Source organism: Tetrao urogallus, assembly GCF_951394365.1.
Source record: "Tetrao urogallus genome assembly, chromosome: 5".
Lineage (NCBI taxonomy): Eukaryota > Metazoa > Chordata > Aves > Galliformes > Phasianidae > Tetrao > Tetrao urogallus.
Genome location: NC_136818.1, coordinates 57,273,263 through 57,290,733, shown reverse-complemented (window position 1 = coordinate 57,290,733; position 17,471 = coordinate 57,273,263). Strand labels below are relative to the sequence as shown.

Sequence of the window (17,471 nt, the reverse complement as noted above, 5' to 3'; positions counted from 1 at the left end):
AGTGTTTTCTGACAGCTTGTCTCACCTGGCTCTGAAAGCAAGCTCAGGGTCTGCTCACAGCATCTGGCTGCCCTTCCACAGGAGTTTTTGTCTAAGCCCGCCCTCGTGGGAGCAGTGGTTTTGCATAGTGTGGCCAGGCTACCTGACTACCTAAGCATCTCCTATTGTGGGCTGCTGCTGGCCAGAAAATCTTTTCATTTAAAGCTTTCTATTCTAGGCAGTACCCCCTGGTGGAAATAACCAAGGCAGGTGAACAGCTTTAAACCTACATTTGATGGTGCAAGGGGACAATCCTGCCTTAGACCGTGCTGTGATGCTGGTGTCCAGCTGGGCCACAGAGTTCTCCAAGTCACCCCAAAGCGATCATAAGGTCCAGCATGAAGAAACATGCATGGTCTGTGACCTTCAGTGTTGTTGTATCTGCAGGAACAGACCTGCTCTTCTGCCTGTCCTGCTGAGAGGAGTGGGGTTTCAGCCCTGCATGCACTGAACATCCTATCCAGGATTTGCACAGGTCCCAATCAGGAGCCAGTTGAAGTGGTGAGAGCCAGAGCATACCGCTGTCAGATGACCGAGGGTGGTATGACCTGGGCGAGGAGAGGGGAAACTGCTGGGGGACAGGGGAGCACTGCTGGGAGGTTGTGATGGGAGAGGTGGGATGCCACGTGCTATGGGGAGAGAGTAAGCTGTGGGCTCATCTGCCTGTTATCTCCAGCTCTGCCATCTCACATTGAACGGTTATATGAAGTACTTGAGAAGTAAAAATGCGCTCCTTAGCTTCCTCCTTTTTTCTCATGTGTTGGTATTACTAAAGGATCAAGCCTGTTTTTCCTGCCAGCCCCTGCTTGTGTTTAGGGAGGGGCTTGGCAAGCACCACAGGGATTTTCCAGCACTTGAACTCCTTTCAAAGGCTTATTTTCCATCAGTGTTGTTTATCCATTTCCTTCATTTTTTGCTCAGAACACAATTAAGGATTCCTGCTATTTCCTCAAAGAGCTGTTGGTTTGCAATCCACCAGACTTCGAGAAATGATCAACAACTTCTCAGGCTGTGCTTTTCAGGGCAAAGCCAGGGTTGTCCCTTTGCTGCCCCTCTGGTTCCCTATTAGGGTGATCAGCAGTGCAGGGAGCTGTGTCATTACGATGAGGCTGAACAGCAGGCAGGAGTGCTGGCTCACAGTAAGGCCGACGGGCTGGGACTGCTGCTGGTGGGGAAATGTTTGACCTGATTCTCCCAGAACTTTCAGCAAAATTAAAAGAAGTAATATTTATGACACAGTTATGTGGTAATTTCAAAGAACTCCGCTATGCTTTAACTGCACACCACTGGGAAACCTCAACAGTCCCATACTTTTTCTTCCCTGCCACCTCAGCTTGTTTACATAACAACTCTAGAACATATTTTAGTCCTGCAAAAAGGGCAACCCATTGTTCTCAAGCATCTGTTTTTATGTACCTTAAATCACACTTCTGTTATGTATTTACTCTGCAGATTCCCGAAACAAAGCAGCCTTTGGTTCCCAAGATCGAGTCCCCAGAGGGATATTACGAAGAGGCTGAGCCATACGATGTCTCTATGAATGGTACATCTTGGGGGGTCATGTGTGAGATGCAGGACATGAGGTTTATGAGAATAGGCTAAGGAACGTACAACTCTTACAGCTTGTGTGTGACAGACGGTGTTTTCTGATGCTGGTCACACGTAAGATAGATCTAATGTTATGACAAGAGAAGTCTGATGAATTACTCCAAGTTTTTAAGTTTCCTGCAGATACTCAGATAGTGGTGTGCAGTGTGTCTGGGTTAATACAATATCACTGAAATGCTTGAAGTTATTATGGATTCTCTTTGGATGGTTTTCTAGAAGATAGGCTGCAGGCAAATGCTGGTTTCCATTCAGAAGGGGTTAAGCTCCAGTGGCTTGCATTTCTGTCCTGCTGCTCCAGTTGTCCCTTTGGGGCTCACAGTCAATGGCTGTTGATCTGCTAGATGCTGTAATGGGTTTTATCACTGAGTATTTATTCAGCTGTGTCTCTTTTGGTAGTTTAACCATCTATAAACCTGTTTTAGAAGACACACATCATGTGAAAGGACAGCATGGCTTCACCTGGTGCATATTTGCTCATGCCCATGTCCTCAGCAGTGCCACGAATGGCTGTCACCCCCCTGGGAGGCTGCTGCCTGCAGGCAGAGCTCCCAGATTCTCACTTTATGCTGTATTTGTGCCTCCTCCTTTGTGGGACTACCCTCGATGAGAGATTACCACCCTCAGATCTGATAGCAGAGCTGATCTTGTCATTGCTTTATAATCTGTTTAAATCTGAATGAGAAAGATGATACCACACACCAGGAAAAGCAATTCCGCTCAGCAGCTGTGACTGTAGCAGAGAAGGGTTTGATCACATATGTGGTGTAGGGCAGATCCAAGATGGAAGAGACAAATGAGAGCTGAGGATAAATTGGGATTTGGCTCTGAGCTCTTGGCTGCTGAGCCTGAGCAGAGAGAAGCACAGTCCTCTCCAGCCCCAGTGCACAACACCAGCTCTGAAGCTCCCAGTATTGAAGCATGGTTGCTCAGGAGGGACCCTGTTCTCACCAAGGCTTAGGAGCTTCAGTGCTCAGCAGAAAGGGGAAATGCAAAGAGATTTTGATTGTCAGGAACTGTCCCATTTTGGCTGCACTACACTATGGTGGGAAAGAGGAAGATGATTCCTAGCTTGGCGGAGGAAAGGCCCAGGCTCATCCTGGTGAAGCACGCTGTTTGGTGGGGAGGCGGGGTTTCCAGTTGCCTGCATTGGAAGATATCTCTAATTTTTTCCCTGCTGCACGTTGGGAAGGAGGATAATGCCCTAAGAGCTATGGCATGTAAAGGCGTGCACCAGATTAGCTGGAGTACAGTGATGGGTCTGTATGCTGGGAGCCCAGGTTTTGTTATCCAGGCAGCTCCATGAGCTCACGTTGCATTGAAAGTGGCTGGCAGGAGTGATAAACACATGCCCAGTTTCAATTTCTGCTTTCACTTGGTAATCTGCTTCTCAAGGATGCAAATACTCCCAGCAGGACCAGTTTAGAGGGCTGAGGATCAGGGAGATCAGAGCCCTGCAAGTGTGATAGAGAGAGAAAAATCCAAGCCCCTGGTGGTGAGAGCACTGCCAGAATTAGGTTGATTAGGTTGTGGTGGGTTCTGACAGAGCTGTACCAACAGGAGCGTTGGAGGCAGCGTCCTCAGACTGCTACAGTGCCTATTTCAAATGAGGATGTTCTGAATAAGCCACACCTGGGCAGTCATAGGAAGGAAAGCAGCAGGAAGAGCAGTGTGTGAGTGCTGGTGCTCAGTCTCCTTGATTGAGCTGTTGCCTATGGGCTGATGCAGGGGTCTGAGTGCTGCACCACCAGTGGTTTTTAGGACATTACCAAGCAGCTGATGCCCTGTTTGCCTCATGTTGGAATTCCAATCCTGTGGGGCAGAACTGCAGCCTTGACCCTGCTTTGCTGCTGTCCTGTGAGCTTGGGGTGGGGAGGGCAGGCAGGGGCTGCTCAGGTGATCTGATCCTGCAGGACACCCGCATCCCTCCCAACTATGGGTGAGCAAAATTAGACAAGAATAGGGCTGCTAGTAAAAGGAGTGAGTGTGCAGCCAAGGAAGGACATCAAAGCAAGCCTGCAGATGGGCTCCGGAGATAGAGGATTTGTGCAGCCCCAGAGGTGGGACTGCAGCATAACAAACCGCGGGTGAATGAATTAAAACGAAGCAGGCAGAGACCCCTCTGGGTGTTGGGATCCCTCTTTCATCAGCAGCCCCACCTCTCCGCTGGGAACGGTTGCCTTTCGTGGTACAGCTTCTGCAAACGCTGCCGCTCCGTTCCCTCCTGGGCTGAGATGTGTTCAGCCCTTATCGTTCTCTTCCTTTGCTCTATTTGCATAATTGAAGGCTGCGATAAGAAACGGAGTGAAAATGCAAGTGGCAACAAGACTGCCAAGGGAGCAGCCGCGATTCCAACTGAAGCAGCTCAGCTGCACTGGCAGATTTTAATTCTGATGATGGCAACGCACCCCGGACCCACTGTACCTCTCCAAAGGCCACACGTGGCAGCTGTGCAGGCTGGGGATGGGGCAGCGCTGTGTAGCAGGGGGGAGCGGGGCCGAGCCAGCCTGACGCCCTTGTTCTTTGCATTTGCTTATCTGTGGCTTTTTCTCTTTGTTTCCCTTTCTCTTTGCTTCTGACTGTGCAGGTCTTTTTGGTAGGCTTGCTGCGGCTGGACCCAGGCCAGGGTTGCAGGTTTCTGAGGGCGTTATTTACGCCACGATAACAATGGGTATGGCATGCATTCAAACCTGAAGTGCTTTTCCATTTCGTTGTTTTTTTTTGTTTTGTTTTGTTTTTTTTTAAACCTTATTTTTAGCAAAGAAGACCATGTGCTGCCCCTGGCATTGCCCAGGATATGCATGGAGGGCAATCACCTGGCCCCTCACTTACCCATTCTGGTTACACACCAGGCAGTACTGTTGGCTCCAGAAGCTCTGGCATGTGGGTTGGCTGGGGATCCCCACATCACTGCCACACAGGGAAGAATCCTTAGTGAGGCTTCCCAGGGGTGGTGAACTTCTGCTCCATCTGCGTTACTGACCCAAGAGCCTGTGGACATGGTCTAAATATGGATAAGGCATTGGAGGTTAATATTTTCCCCTAAAAGATGAACTGATACGCTGCAGGTATGGAGATATTGAGCCAGCAGCATGCTGTATTCAGGCTTTGAAAGGCAGTATTGTTTTTTTTAATACGTTTAAGTGGTGCAGGTTCATTCACTTAAGGAATGCTGCAGGTTAGGACTGGATAGGAGTTCAGCTTTGTTACCTCTCTCAGTTCTTTCTATTTAAAAAACAAACCCAGGTAAAGCAATGTCCTTCACTGAAGATCTTAGTGCTTTTTATCTCTTTTCCTCTTTTCTTTTTTTCTTTTTTTTTTTTCCCCACTGATCTGACAAAGTTACCTCCTAAAGATATTAAGATTTGATGAGTGCCATTGAATTCTGATAAGGGAAACATTTTTTCAAATATTTTTCCTGGTGCTGTTTGATGGGGTAAGACTGCGAAACTACACAGACAGTGCCCAAATCTTACTGTCTTGCTGAATGAGCTTAAGTAGCAGTGATAGGCATCCGGTCCTGTGAATAAAAGCTGCACTGTAAACACCAGCAAAGCATTGCAAATTCCCTTGCAGCCACTGGGACCATTTTTGCTGCTTCTGATGAATCTGGTGCCAATGACCAGCTGTTCCTATCAGCTGCTATAACCTACCATTAGCGCTGAGCATTGAAAATCTCAGCTCATCCCGATAAAGGAGCAATCAGTTTGAGAATGAACATGGAAAAATGTGATTGCTATTGTTTACAGCTGCCACTTGTGACTCATTCTTGCTGCTGCAGCAGTGTGTTACTTCAAAGCCCCTTGCTGTCCCCTCGATGCTGAGTGGAGGTTTGTTAGCCCAGTGAGGGAAAGTGGAATGACGTCTCAAATACAATAGATCCTTGCTTGTTGCATGGCTTTGCAAATACCATTTTTACTTCTGACATTCAGAGGACAAGGGATGATTGTAGCTTGCTATTGCCTTAAAATTGTATTTGGTTTGAAGTGGAAAGTAGAGAAAGCATCTTGGCAGGAAAAAAAGCAGCAAGCATCAGAAGGCATCTAAGGGAACGTTCCCAAACTTGTGGCCAACTGAGACGTGTCTTTTGAGTGTTTGATGACTGAGACTATCAGGCTCAAAACACCAAGATTGGCATCGGTCTAGAAAAAAAACAATAAAAAACAGATCTATAAGGGTTATTTTCCTATTGATTCTTATCCTGTAGGTTATCCTCAAAAAACACGTTCCTGTGCTTGAAACTTTTGCATGTCGGAGTGTGGCTGAGGCAAGCAATAGGCCCAGGGTTGTCCTGGAGATGTGTTGGTGATAAAGCTTTGCTTTCGTTATAGAAGATGGTGAAGCTGTTAGCAGCTCATATGAATCTTATGATGAAGAAGAGAGCAGCAAAGGCAAGTCAGCAACCCATCAATGGCCATCCACGGAAGCTACCATTGAGCTGATGAAGGATGCCCGCATCTGTGCATTCCTGTGGAGAAAGAAGTGGCTGGGACAGTGGGCAAAACAGCTGTGTGTCATCAAGGACACCAGGTTGCTGGTGGGTAAATGCTCACTGCCTAAAACAACCTGTATTTTTGAGCTGGGGAGGGGAGTGATGCCTTAGGCCAATGCTGGCAGAGCACCTCTAGAAGTAATGCTTCAAAAAAATCCTGTGAGTGTAGGGATGCTATTCCATTTTCAGAGGTGACGTGAGCATGGTGTTGCAGAGGGGATCTAAGGGGTGTCGGAATCCCAGACTCCCAAAATACCTAGAGTTCTGTTTGGGAAAACTTTCTCAAGTGATTAAGCAGAAGGGATACTAAAGCCGCTGGCTCACCTCATACTTGGCCAAGTAGCAATACTTGTAAGAAATATTTGCAACTATTTATACGTATACACAGGAACGTGTATGCATGTATGTGTAGAGGTGACCTGTGTGCAGACTGCATGGCTAGAATATGTCTCATCTTTATGGGACCTAAACCTTTGGTGCACTTCATGCATGTGGTTGCATTGAGCCCCTTCCAGTGGTCAGTTCCTGCCAGCAAGTAGAAGGGAAGGCTCTTCTTGGCTCCTACCTGACTTCCATCTTCCTCTCCCAGTGCTACAAGAGCTCCAAAGACCACAACCCTCAACTGGACGTGAATTTGCTGGGCTGCACTGTCATTCACAAGGAAAAGCAAGTGAGGAAGAAAGAACACAAGCTGAAGATCATCCCCATGAATGCCGATGTCATCGTGCTGGGGCTGCAGAGTAAAGATCAGGCAGAGCAGTGGCTCAGGGTCAGTGACACCTCTGCGGTTTGCCCAGGCCTTCACCTGCCAGGGAAGGCAGGTCCCTGAGCTGCATTTCCTTCAGGCTGCAGTGTCAGTTGCAGCAGCCCATTAGCAGCCTTATGTGCAAGGAGAGAAGCTGCTCACTTCCATCCTGCTGCCTCCATGCATGGGGAGGTGGCTCAGCCCCTGCTTCTCCCTGTGCTGGTGGCAGCGTGAGCATTGTGAGGGAGTGATAACTAGAGAGAGCCTTTTGGAAAGGTCCTGTAGGGTTATTTCCTTGACTCCCTGGTGATGCAGAAGGAAGATAAAAATGAGGGGAAATTTGGGAGGACTGCATGCCTCACGGTCCTGTGTGGGGTTGTATATCTCCAAGAGACATTCCTCCTGCTGAATCCCAACAAGACCGTATCTTATCTCCATCCTGTCCTTGCATGTTCCAACTCCTTCCTCACTAAAAGCCCATATACAAATACAGCACCTCATTTTTACCTCTGGGTTACTGCAGTTCTACTCACCAGACATGTTTTCTTTCTTGTGTGCAGGTAATCCAGGAGACCAGTGGTCTGCAGTGTGAAGGAGGCAGTGAAGGCAACCAGTACATCCCAGAGTCACAGCGTCTCAATTACCCAAAGGTACATTTGGTCTCTACAGATAGGATAAATAGCTGTAGGGATGACATTCCCACCATATCCCTTTAAGTAACAGCTCAAAGTACGTTAATTTTGTTTGAGCAGAGACTGATAGAAATGTAATCAGCCTTCTGCGCTAAAAAGGAGCATTATTGGAACAATCTTACTTTCCTTTGAAAATCTTAAACTTCTTGCTGCAAATTACCCCCAGAACTGTTTCAACGCTGGGCTCCCTTCTATACAGGGGAACAGCTGCTATCTTATCCCGAGGGCAGTTGTGCTTAGCTGGAGTTTTGGAAGGGATATAAACTTGTGAACGACAGTGCTAGAGATCACCTTTAGTCCATGTTAAGGGGGTGCTGCCCTGGTAACAGCTTGTTCCAAAACAGTGGAAGGAGAAAGAAACCTTCATGTTGGACAGCCAGAATAAGCTTCTTTGGGCATCTGGCCATTTCCTCTGCCCGTGTCCTCTTACTGGGACTTAGAAATGTGTGATCTCAAATCTGTGACGTGTCTGTTTTACTGGCATCAAATCCTAAGCTGCTGGTTTCCTACCTGAGTGTTCCCTCCCAGAAAATAAACTGTTTTGCCAGGAAATTAATCACCTGGGATGAGTGATTGCTGGAGGGACAGGCTGTGTGCATCTGCAGAGCTGATGTCCTGTGCTTGTTGGCAGGTGGACCTCTCCGAGAGGTATTCTGCAGCCTCAGAGAGTGGCAGCAGCACAGATGGGCACCCTGAAACAGTCGAGACAAAGGATGGTAAAAACTCCCCCTGGGAATGCAGGGAAAGCATGGCACTAACCCTGTGTGCACCAGGCTTCTGCAGCTACTGCTCCCTGCTGCTACCACCCCATACTGACCCAATGTGGGGCAAAAACTGTGAACTTGATTTCATTGCATTTTTTTGTATAGTGAAATAGCAGCTCAGAGTTTCTGTGGGTGTGTGCCACAGCGCTGTGTTGCATGGCTGCAGTGCAGGGAGCTTTGGGGCAGGACACCCAGCTGGGACAGTGGGCTGCATGTCTGTGAGTTTGAAAAACCATGCATGTTTTGTTTCCTTTTTGGTAGTTAAAAAGAAGGGCACAGCTGGCCTAAAACTAAGCAACCTCATGAACCTCGGGAGGAAGAAATCCAGCTCTCTGGATAGCCCGGAGAGATCCCTGGAGACTTCAAGTAAGTGATGTGAGTGGTGTGCACTGCGGGGTGAGCACCTAGCTACACTATGCATCAAGTTGCCCCACTGCAGGAGGCAAAAGGGCCACTACCAACTTGGTGTGTGCCAGTAATTCTGTGCACTTCACGGTGCCTTTTACATGTTGAGGTGACTGTGTTGCTTACGAGGCCAGGCAAGGGCTCACAGGGTGACTCAAGAAGAAGGGCAAATAATGCCAGATATGCACACAGCATCTTGTGCTGCTCTGCCTCGATCAACCAGGACATGAGATTCAGGTGGGAGGAGGTTGTGTAGGTCAACTAGAATTCATCACTTGGGACTAGTTTTGTCCAACCATGTGTAGCCAGCTCGCTGCTCCAAACCTAACCTGAATGTCAAGTGCCCCATTTTGAACAGTTTTTCACCCCTTCAATCTGTCTTGCATGGTTCAGGACCACTCACCTTTATTTTTTGCTCTGTGTCATTGCCTGTGGCTTTTTGCAGTGATCTCAGAACCTGTCTGCAGGGTGCAAAATACAACTAAATACAACCTGTGCTTGCTTGCAGGTTACCTGAATGTGCTAGTGAACAGCCAGTGGAAATCCCGTTGGTGTCAGATAAAAGATGGTCACCTCCATTTCTACCAGGACAAGAACCGAAGCAAACTGGCTCAGCAACCCCTAAGTTTGGCAGGTTGTGAAGTTATCCCAGAGCCAAGCCCTGATCATCTCTATTCCTTCCGCATCTTGCACAACGGGGAAGAACGGGTCGTTCTGGAGGTAAGGTGTACATCTCTATACGTGTTCTGTTTTAGCTTGGGTGTCATAGCAGGCCTAAAACCTGTGTCTGCAAGCTAAATGCTTTCAAGGCTCTTTAGAGGAACCTTCAGTCCAGCAAAACTGAGCCTGAAGTATCCAACTTTGGTTCACCAGCCCACAGTCACCTAGAAGGTGTCTTGGCAGGCAATCCAGGCTGCCTCGGATGCTGGCATCTCCAGAGGAGCGTTCAGCCTTCATTGTAGGCACTCATCTTAGGATGGGATGAAGGGTTCTCTGGAATTGCCCATCTCTCTCCACTGGCTACAGGCTAAGCTGGGATGATTATGGGACACATCTTAGTTAATGCTTGATGAGAGGGGTGTCACTTCAGAGATTTAATTCTGATTAAGAGGAATAGAAAACTTATTCTTCTGAAAATAAGAGTTCTCAGCCAGGGGTTATGAGTGCATTCCAAGTAAACTGATCACAGATCTGCTCCTGAAAGTGAATTCATCTCCATCTGTTACTTTCCTTTGCCTGAATCCAGCACTGCTTATCTCTAATCTTAGTTCTCTCTGACGACAACAGCGTGATTATAGTAGGAGGTGGACAATGTGAGCCATTTCCTGTATTTTTCCAGTTGGTGGAATATTTATAGCTAAACAACTGACTTTGAGTGCCTGCCATGACGTTTTTAGGTGTTTTTGTTTAGCCTCTGGTTCAGAGTATGTCTGCGTCCAAAAATTTTTGCCTAATTACAGATGTGAAGAGGTACTGAGAAAATCTATGTTTTGTGAATGGAAGAAACTGTATTTTGTTGGGATGTCAGACTCAGTGTACAGACTTCTGGCTGGCTTCCCTGGCACTGCATTCTATGCTAAATAAAACAGGTCGGAAGCTTAAAATATACTTTCCAGTTTGGGATTCACTTACCCTGAATTTTGCTTTGTACTTACTGCTCTAATGCTTCAAATCAAAGCAAAAGATGTCTGCATCAGCCCACTTCTTGCTTCAGGTGGAAGTCATCCACTACTGGAAAGTACATGTGGCTATTTGCTAAATCTGACTTCCAGGCACAATATTTAATGTTTAATTTTGCAAAATGTCAGGCTGTTCACTGCACTGGGAATTTGGTACTGACTGTGTTGTAGCCAGGGGGCTGTCTTTGAAGTTCTTCCCTAACCATACTTTAATCTCTCCCCTTCTCTTCTTTGCTAAGACCCAGGGGAGGCTTTGGGGCTCTGGTATAAGGAATGCACAGGCTTTGCTGTGCTTGGGCCTGGTGTTTGGAAATCGTGTTACTGCACTCTGCTGGTCTAGAACAGAAAATGCACTTTTTCCATGAAAGTGTCTTTAGTCCTCGAGATATTTTCACTTCCATATGCAGCTGAGTTGCTCACCGTAGCAAGAAAAATGCAGACTGACTACACGTTCTAGAGGACAGAGGAGCTGCATTTATATATCTATGTCCCAAATTTGCAAGTCAGTCCATATACAGAGCAGTACTTTTTTATTTTTTTCAATGTAGTCTCAGGTTTAATATAATAAATACTGTGCTGTTCATCTTCCTCCTTGCAAGGCCGGAGGGCTGCCAGTGCAGTTTCCTACCAAGGCTAGCTTGGCAGTAGCAGTGGGAGCCCAGGGACGCTGCTGTAGCTACTCATAACATCTGTCTGGTCACCTCACAGGCAAAGTCCTCGGAGGAGATGGGCCACTGGCTGGGGCTCCTCTTGTCCGAGTCAGGCTCAAAAACAGACCCAGAGGAATTTACCTATGATTATGTGGACGCTGACAGAGTCTCCTGCATCGTGAGCGCTGCAAAGAACTCTTTCTTGTATGTATGGGGTGCCACAGTGCTTCTTGCAGCTGGGGGAGTGGGAACCAAGCTGGACAGGGGTCCCTACATGCTGGCAGCAGGGCTTGGGTGCTTCAGCCCTGTGTGCAGCTTGACTGCTCTCTTTGAAATCCAGTGCAAGACAGGACAGCACTGGTCCCCACGTGATGCATTCAACCTGTGCACTGCTGCCACGGGGAAAGGGGTGTGCGCCCAGGTTTGTGGGGCTGGGTGTGCAAAGGCTTAAGCACAGATGTCCCAAAATTCAGCACAGTGTGAGGATGCAGCAAGACCTACCCCTCCTGATAGAATGTCCTGCTGCCTGTTCACAGCCTAATGCAGAGGAAATACTCCGAGCCCAATGCCTACATCGACAACCTGCCCAAGGGGAGGGTTCAACAGGAAGAGCTCTATGATGACGTGGATCTGCCAGATGTGCCAGTGGTAAGGAGCCCCAGCTGGGAACAGCACTCAGAGAAGGGGAGGCCCAGCCCTTGGGGAAATCCAGAGAATTGGACAGTGGTGAGGAGCTGCTGAGAAATGTGGGAGGTTTCCAGCAGAGTGCATTTAGATCTGCAGTTACTTGCAGTGAAAGCCCACAGTTTCTGTCTGCTAACAGCACAGATGAGTTGGTGGCCATGGGTTCTTTGGACTCTGTTTTACCAAAACTCCTCCCACCGCATGAGAGCCATCCCATAAAGACAGGGCAGGCTCTGCTGGGGTCAAGGGCTCTGATCCTAGATCTATAAAATACTGAGATGCCTGCATGAGGCTGCTGCAACCGCTGGAAAGACTTAATGAAGGAGAGTGAAGGTGATTTTCTGTACACTTTAAATATCCCTTAAGGAATGACTTAGAAAATGGGGTTGTGACTCTGTTCAATCATGGAAGAGTTTACGGAAAACATCTCAGACTGCCTGACATGCTCTGCTCTTCAGTGAGACTTAGCATGTGCTTCTGGCTCCAGCAGATGGTCTCTTTTCATGGGAACATTCACCTTTTGCAGGAGGAAGTACCCAAGAGTGAGAGCAAGTTGGAAGGGGACCAAGATAGGGTGTACCTGGATCTCACCCCAGTGAAGTCATTCCTGCACTGTGCTGGCAAGAAGCCATGTCAGCCTTCATCCCTGAGCTCACCAGCTCTAGAGAGGGCTGGCAATAAGGCTGTAGCAGACAGCACAGCTGAGACAGCCCCAGCAGATAAGGATGCCGAGCCCTGCAAAAAGGAGGAGACCTCAGAGCAGGTATTTCAGTGTGGTTTGGGGCCAGGATTCAGCAGAGATCTGGTTCCCCACCACATCATCCCACCTCCATTCCCCTATTCACTGCCTCAGAAACACTCAGAAAAGCCGGAACCTGAAGAGCCACCACCACAGGTGCCCACTGTGAAAATCCAGACACAGCAGCAGAACATCACCTTCCTGCAGACCACCCCCGAGCCACCAGCAGGCTCTGTACCAGTGGGCAGCCCACAGCTGATGCCCGCACACCGACCCAAGATGCCACTGCCTGGTGAGTGGGAAGCTCTGCCCTGCAGTATACAAGCAGCTTGCTGAGCCTCCTCAGGCTTACACAAGTCTCACTCATTTTTGACTGTATGCACCTGTATTCCTTTTTTTGCTTTTTCCCTGTCTATGACGGTCTTGGGGGCTTGCATTTTCAGTGGCAGCGGTGGAAACCAAGCTGGGCAAGAACAGGACAGAGGCAGAGGTGAAGCGGTTTACGGAGGAAAAGGAGCGGCTGGAGAAGGAGAAGGATGAAATCCGGGCTCAGCTCACCCAGCTGCGCAAGGAGAGGCGGGAGTTGAAGGAGATGCTTGCAGGATGTACAGGTAGAGCCAGGCAAGAGGCAACGTGCAGAAACAAGTCAAGGTGGGGACTATGGAGGTGAAAGAGGTGACAAACTTGGGACCAGAAGGGTCTTTGCACCTCCATCACCAACTTCAGGACCATAGGTACACTAACATGAGACCTGCTGCCAGGGGAATCAGTGCTGAAATACTGGAAAAGAATGTACCCTGAGTCCCGTTTCCATCTCGTGGCATGGGAGGGACAGGCAAGTCATGCCATGATGGCATGATTTGCCTTGGTTCTGTGACAGCCAGGATAGACTTGGCACTCTGAGCTAGACCACATCACATGGAACTGGAGCTGGCTCTGCTATGGTCCATCTTGGGGCAAAGTATAAGTAATATGTACAGGAGTAACACAAACTCCTGTAGCTGATCTCTGCTCCCCCAGTTACCCCCCAGGTCTCCCGATTTCCTGCAGCACCTTACCTGCTTTTGCAGATAAGAACCTGGAGCAGAGGCTGAAGGAGATAGATGAAGAGTGCAAGAGGAAAGAAAGCCGAAGGGTAGACCTGGAGCTGAACCTGGTAGAGGTGAAGGAGAACCTGAAGAAGGCAGAGTCTGGTCCTGTGACGTTGGGCACCACTGTGGACACCACGCACTTGGAGAATACAGCTCCCCGGGTAGGTTTCAAAGTCAGTGTTCCACTGGAAAACAACTGGGTTGGGATTGTGGAGCTTTTCTACAAGATAGTGCTAAAAAAGGCCACAATTTCTCTCTCTAGAATGAAGTAAGTCATCGTGATTTCCATTATTTTTGTTGCAGACTCAAACAAAACCTGCCAGTCCAGCACCTAGTGCAGAGAGCTCACCAGTCAACTCAGCAACGGCTCTGAAAAACAGGCCTTTGTCTGTCATGGTGACGGGGAAGGGGACAGTCCTACAGAAAGCTAAGGTAACGTGCCAGTGAGTGTGTGGGGTAACCACTGCTCCCTGTCCTGGTAGCAAGGCAGCCCAGCGGGGATGGCTGTGGTCAGGTTGGATGTTTAGGAAGCATGCTGACCCATGCTTCACAGCAGCCTGGTTTTCCTCTGGTCTTTTCACCCAAGTTTGTTCTGACTGTGATTTAAATTAGTCACTGTAACTGGAGCTGAGCCACACTGCTTGTGTTGGCAGCAACTGGAGTAAACGAGTGGTTTACTCTCACTGTGCTGATATACATTGGAGGTTTAATTAGGAGGCAATGTGACAGTCTGCTCCTACCCCAAGCAATATAGCTGACATCTCATGGGGTTTCAGACTACACCTCCAGTGGCTGGAAACAGCAGCCCAACATGGACAGGAGCAGTTTCAGTTTCTCCACTGCTTCATAGGGAGTTCTCCTTACTATGTTCTATCTTTGTAACAAAAGAAAGACACGGGCTGAGCTTTTCTTTGCCTCTCCTTTAAATGTTGCACACTATATCCATCCTACTCATGTGCAGCAGTGCCTCTGCTGTCTGGAATGGGAAGTCTGTAATGAAAGCAGAACTCTCTGACACGCCAGGTAGCCAAAACCAGTTAGCTAAGAGATGAACAGGCTGCTCCTGAGCTTATCAGAGCTACCGCAGCTTGCCAGGTTTACCATTTTGACTAATTCACCTTTGTTCTTTGGCAGGAATGGGAGAAAAAAGGCGCAAGTTAGAAGTACATTTTTCAGAGATGGACTAAAGACTGGAACTGCCCATGCATAGAAAAGGGGATTCGAACACCAGTAGGTGGATGTTGGGTGTGCAGCACAACCCACACCAAGCACCTCCTCCGCCTCACGCCGCCTGCTTGGATGCAGCAGTGGAGTCAGCAGCTGCTGCTACCACTTATCCCAAACAATCTTGCTCTTTCCAGACAAGTCCCATCACGTAGCTAAAACAATAACAACTGGTGGCAATCCTTGCATCAGATTCCTAACCCAGTTACTGTAAACAAGAATGTTACTGTACATAAGGGTGTTTTGTGTATTTCTACTCTGAAGGTTTATTGACGAGTTATTAAGGTTTCTATATTAGTGACAGTAGTGAGTTCAGGGCGGTCCTCTGCTAGTCTTCATCCCCCCATGATTTTCAACCTGTCATGGCAAATTGCAGCCAGCTAAAGTCTCACCTGCCTTGCTGCTGGCTGTCCCTCAGCTGCAGATCGTCCAGATGCCCAGGTCTGACTGATCAGCAAGACACAGATGAGAAGCACACAGGCACCTGTCCAGTAGGAAGGACCCTCTCAGCATTACAGGGAACTAACTGTACATACACATGCAGCAAGGATTTTCAGTGACCAATTGCATCATGCACAGGCTTAATGCTACCAGCCTGTGGTAGGGTTGATTTGCCAGAATGTGGAGGAGGATGCCTGCTCACCTTCTCATGCTGTGTTACAGACTGGTGGAACCAAGGGCTCTGTGCAAAAGTGATCTTCCAAACAGAGTCACTAAAAGTTCTTGAGGATCTTGATCTCCTTCACCTGAGGAGTTTGTTCTGAAAAAGAATAATCATAGTTGAAGGCTTGTTAATGACATACCAAAGTCCCAGGCCTGCTTACCCTGCTGAATGAGGATGCTGGATATGATGCCCTTTCTGAGAGGAGGTAAAGGTAGCTCTGTGCTCCTGCCCTGGCACTCAGCACCACACTGCTGATGCTCTCTGGTCCCTGTGGAGCTGCAGCACGACCCCTAGCAGCAGCTGTACATTGCTAAACACCCCTGTGGGAAAGAGCCCCTTTGCATGGGTTCAGGTGGGTGCTGGACCTGCTCTCCTCCCTGTCTCTGGATGGCTGCTAGCTGTCCTGGTGCTATCACCCTTATTTCTAGATCAGTAAAACTTAACATAGTCTTTGGATGCTGTGTCCTTGCAAAGCTCACCCCTATGCTCCATGGCCAAGCTGTTCAATGAGAGAGATTGCGTGCCTGGAACTGCTAAAACTTAGAGACATTACAATTCAAAGAGAGGCACAGAGAAATCCATCCACCTGGAGTTTCCTCTCCAAAGCACAGGGAGGTCATGGACACCAAGAAGCTTTTGTTTTGCCCCATCCTAAGCTGTCAGGAGCTCCTGTTCCCACCCTAAGCACACACACAGCACCACGCTCTCCTCCTACACCCTGCTGTCTGCAGAGCTTGTTCAGCTCTCTCACAGCTGTAACCAGCTAACATGGATGAGAGCAGCTGTGCTTTCTGCCCTGTTGGCTCTGCTGGGTGGTAAACATGTTTCCCAGACAAGAATTGTTAAGTAATGTCTCTGCGTCCCCATTGTTTTCTTAACTCAAAGCATTTCCTTTATTCTAACTGTGACCTATAAAGTGGCGCTTTAGAGGGTTTTATAATAAAATGTTGAATATATTATGTTACCAGTGTATTCTATGTTAGCGAGGCTTGTCCCTGATCTGCTTTCTAGTATCTTTCATGCACTTCAAACCACCACCATTATGAAGTTCCTTAGCTAGGCCATCCACAAGGACTAAGTCTTAAACAAATAATTCAGTATTCTAGAGTGACAGCTATGGAAATGAAAAACCTTTCTGTCAGCTAACCTACTGAAAAGATCCCTGGTAGTTTGCACAAATAACACAAAATAGGCTCCTGCCAGTAGCTCAAATAACAAAATGAATCAGCAGAGGGAAAATGTGTGAGAAGTCCCTCACCTTCTGCTTGCCACCACGTGGCAACTGTGTGCAGTGCTTGGTGCCTGCTCCCATCACTGACAAGAAAAGGAGGAAGGAGTTTAGCTGGAAAGGAAGGAGAAGGGTTAGCAAGGATTGCTCCCCAGCAGCTCTGCCCATCAGTATCGGGTCCAGCCTTTCCTAGCACAACCCTGCCTTGATCCCCATGGATCTTGATCTTGACCTGCTAACAAATGCAGTTTCCTAGGATCTCAGCCACATTTTAAAGTTGAAAAAGAACATTTCTTGTTAAGATGTAGAAGTTAGCTTAAATAGCTGGGGCATTAACAAATTTACTTGTACTGCAGAGAATGAGATTTGCATGTTTGTTGTGAGCCGAAGACAGCTGGCCTTAAGGAGAGCTCATGTGATATTTACTAGTCACAGCAGGCAGGATTTTGCTTGTGTTGCACAGGAAACACAAGGACAAAGGGAAGGTAAGACCCAAGGGGGTGAAATTCATGGCACTTACCTAAATCCCAGTTCCTTGCAGGAGAAATAGGCTCTCCCCTGCAGTCAGCACCTGGCCCATGACCAGTGAAGGTTCTTGCTGAAATCATACAGATTAAGAGGAATTCACAGCTCTGTTAGCAGCTGCCCTGACACCCAGTGACGTGCTGGCCTTGTTCATGGGCTCTGTGCCCTACTAACCCAGACAGGATTAGTGCTGGCTCACAGGAACCCCTGCATGGCTTTCCAGGCTCAAGCATCCCCCAGCCTTC

General features: G+C 48.2%; 1 protein-coding gene across 1 annotated transcript in view; it reads left to right on the top strand.

Annotated features, from left to right (window-relative positions):
- Positions 1-14,746, top strand: part of AFAP1L2 (actin filament associated protein 1 like 2) — a gene marked incomplete at both ends in the record, with an annotated part of 44,927 nt that extends 30,181 nt beyond the window's left edge. The window contains 17 exons of the mRNA XM_079535939.1: positions 427-540; positions 1,492-1,582; positions 4,232-4,315; positions 5,976-6,181; positions 6,726-6,905; positions 7,442-7,531; positions 8,205-8,289; positions 8,599-8,703; positions 9,251-9,462; positions 11,130-11,275; positions 11,608-11,719; positions 12,282-12,518; positions 12,609-12,786; positions 12,938-13,105; positions 13,526-13,746; positions 13,889-14,017; positions 14,720-14,746. Coding sequence (XP_079392065.1) covers positions 427-540; positions 1,492-1,582; positions 4,232-4,315; positions 5,976-6,181; positions 6,726-6,905; positions 7,442-7,531; positions 8,205-8,289; positions 8,599-8,703; positions 9,251-9,462; positions 11,130-11,275; positions 11,608-11,719; positions 12,282-12,518; positions 12,609-12,786; positions 12,938-13,105; positions 13,526-13,746; positions 13,889-14,017; positions 14,720-14,746 — 2,385 coding nt within the window. The remainder of the gene's footprint in view (positions 1-426; positions 541-1,491; positions 1,583-4,231; positions 4,316-5,975; positions 6,182-6,725; positions 6,906-7,441; positions 7,532-8,204; positions 8,290-8,598; positions 8,704-9,250; positions 9,463-11,129; positions 11,276-11,607; positions 11,720-12,281; positions 12,519-12,608; positions 12,787-12,937; positions 13,106-13,525; positions 13,747-13,888; positions 14,018-14,719) is intronic.
- Between the last annotated feature and the right edge of the window lie 2,725 nt (positions 14,747-17,471).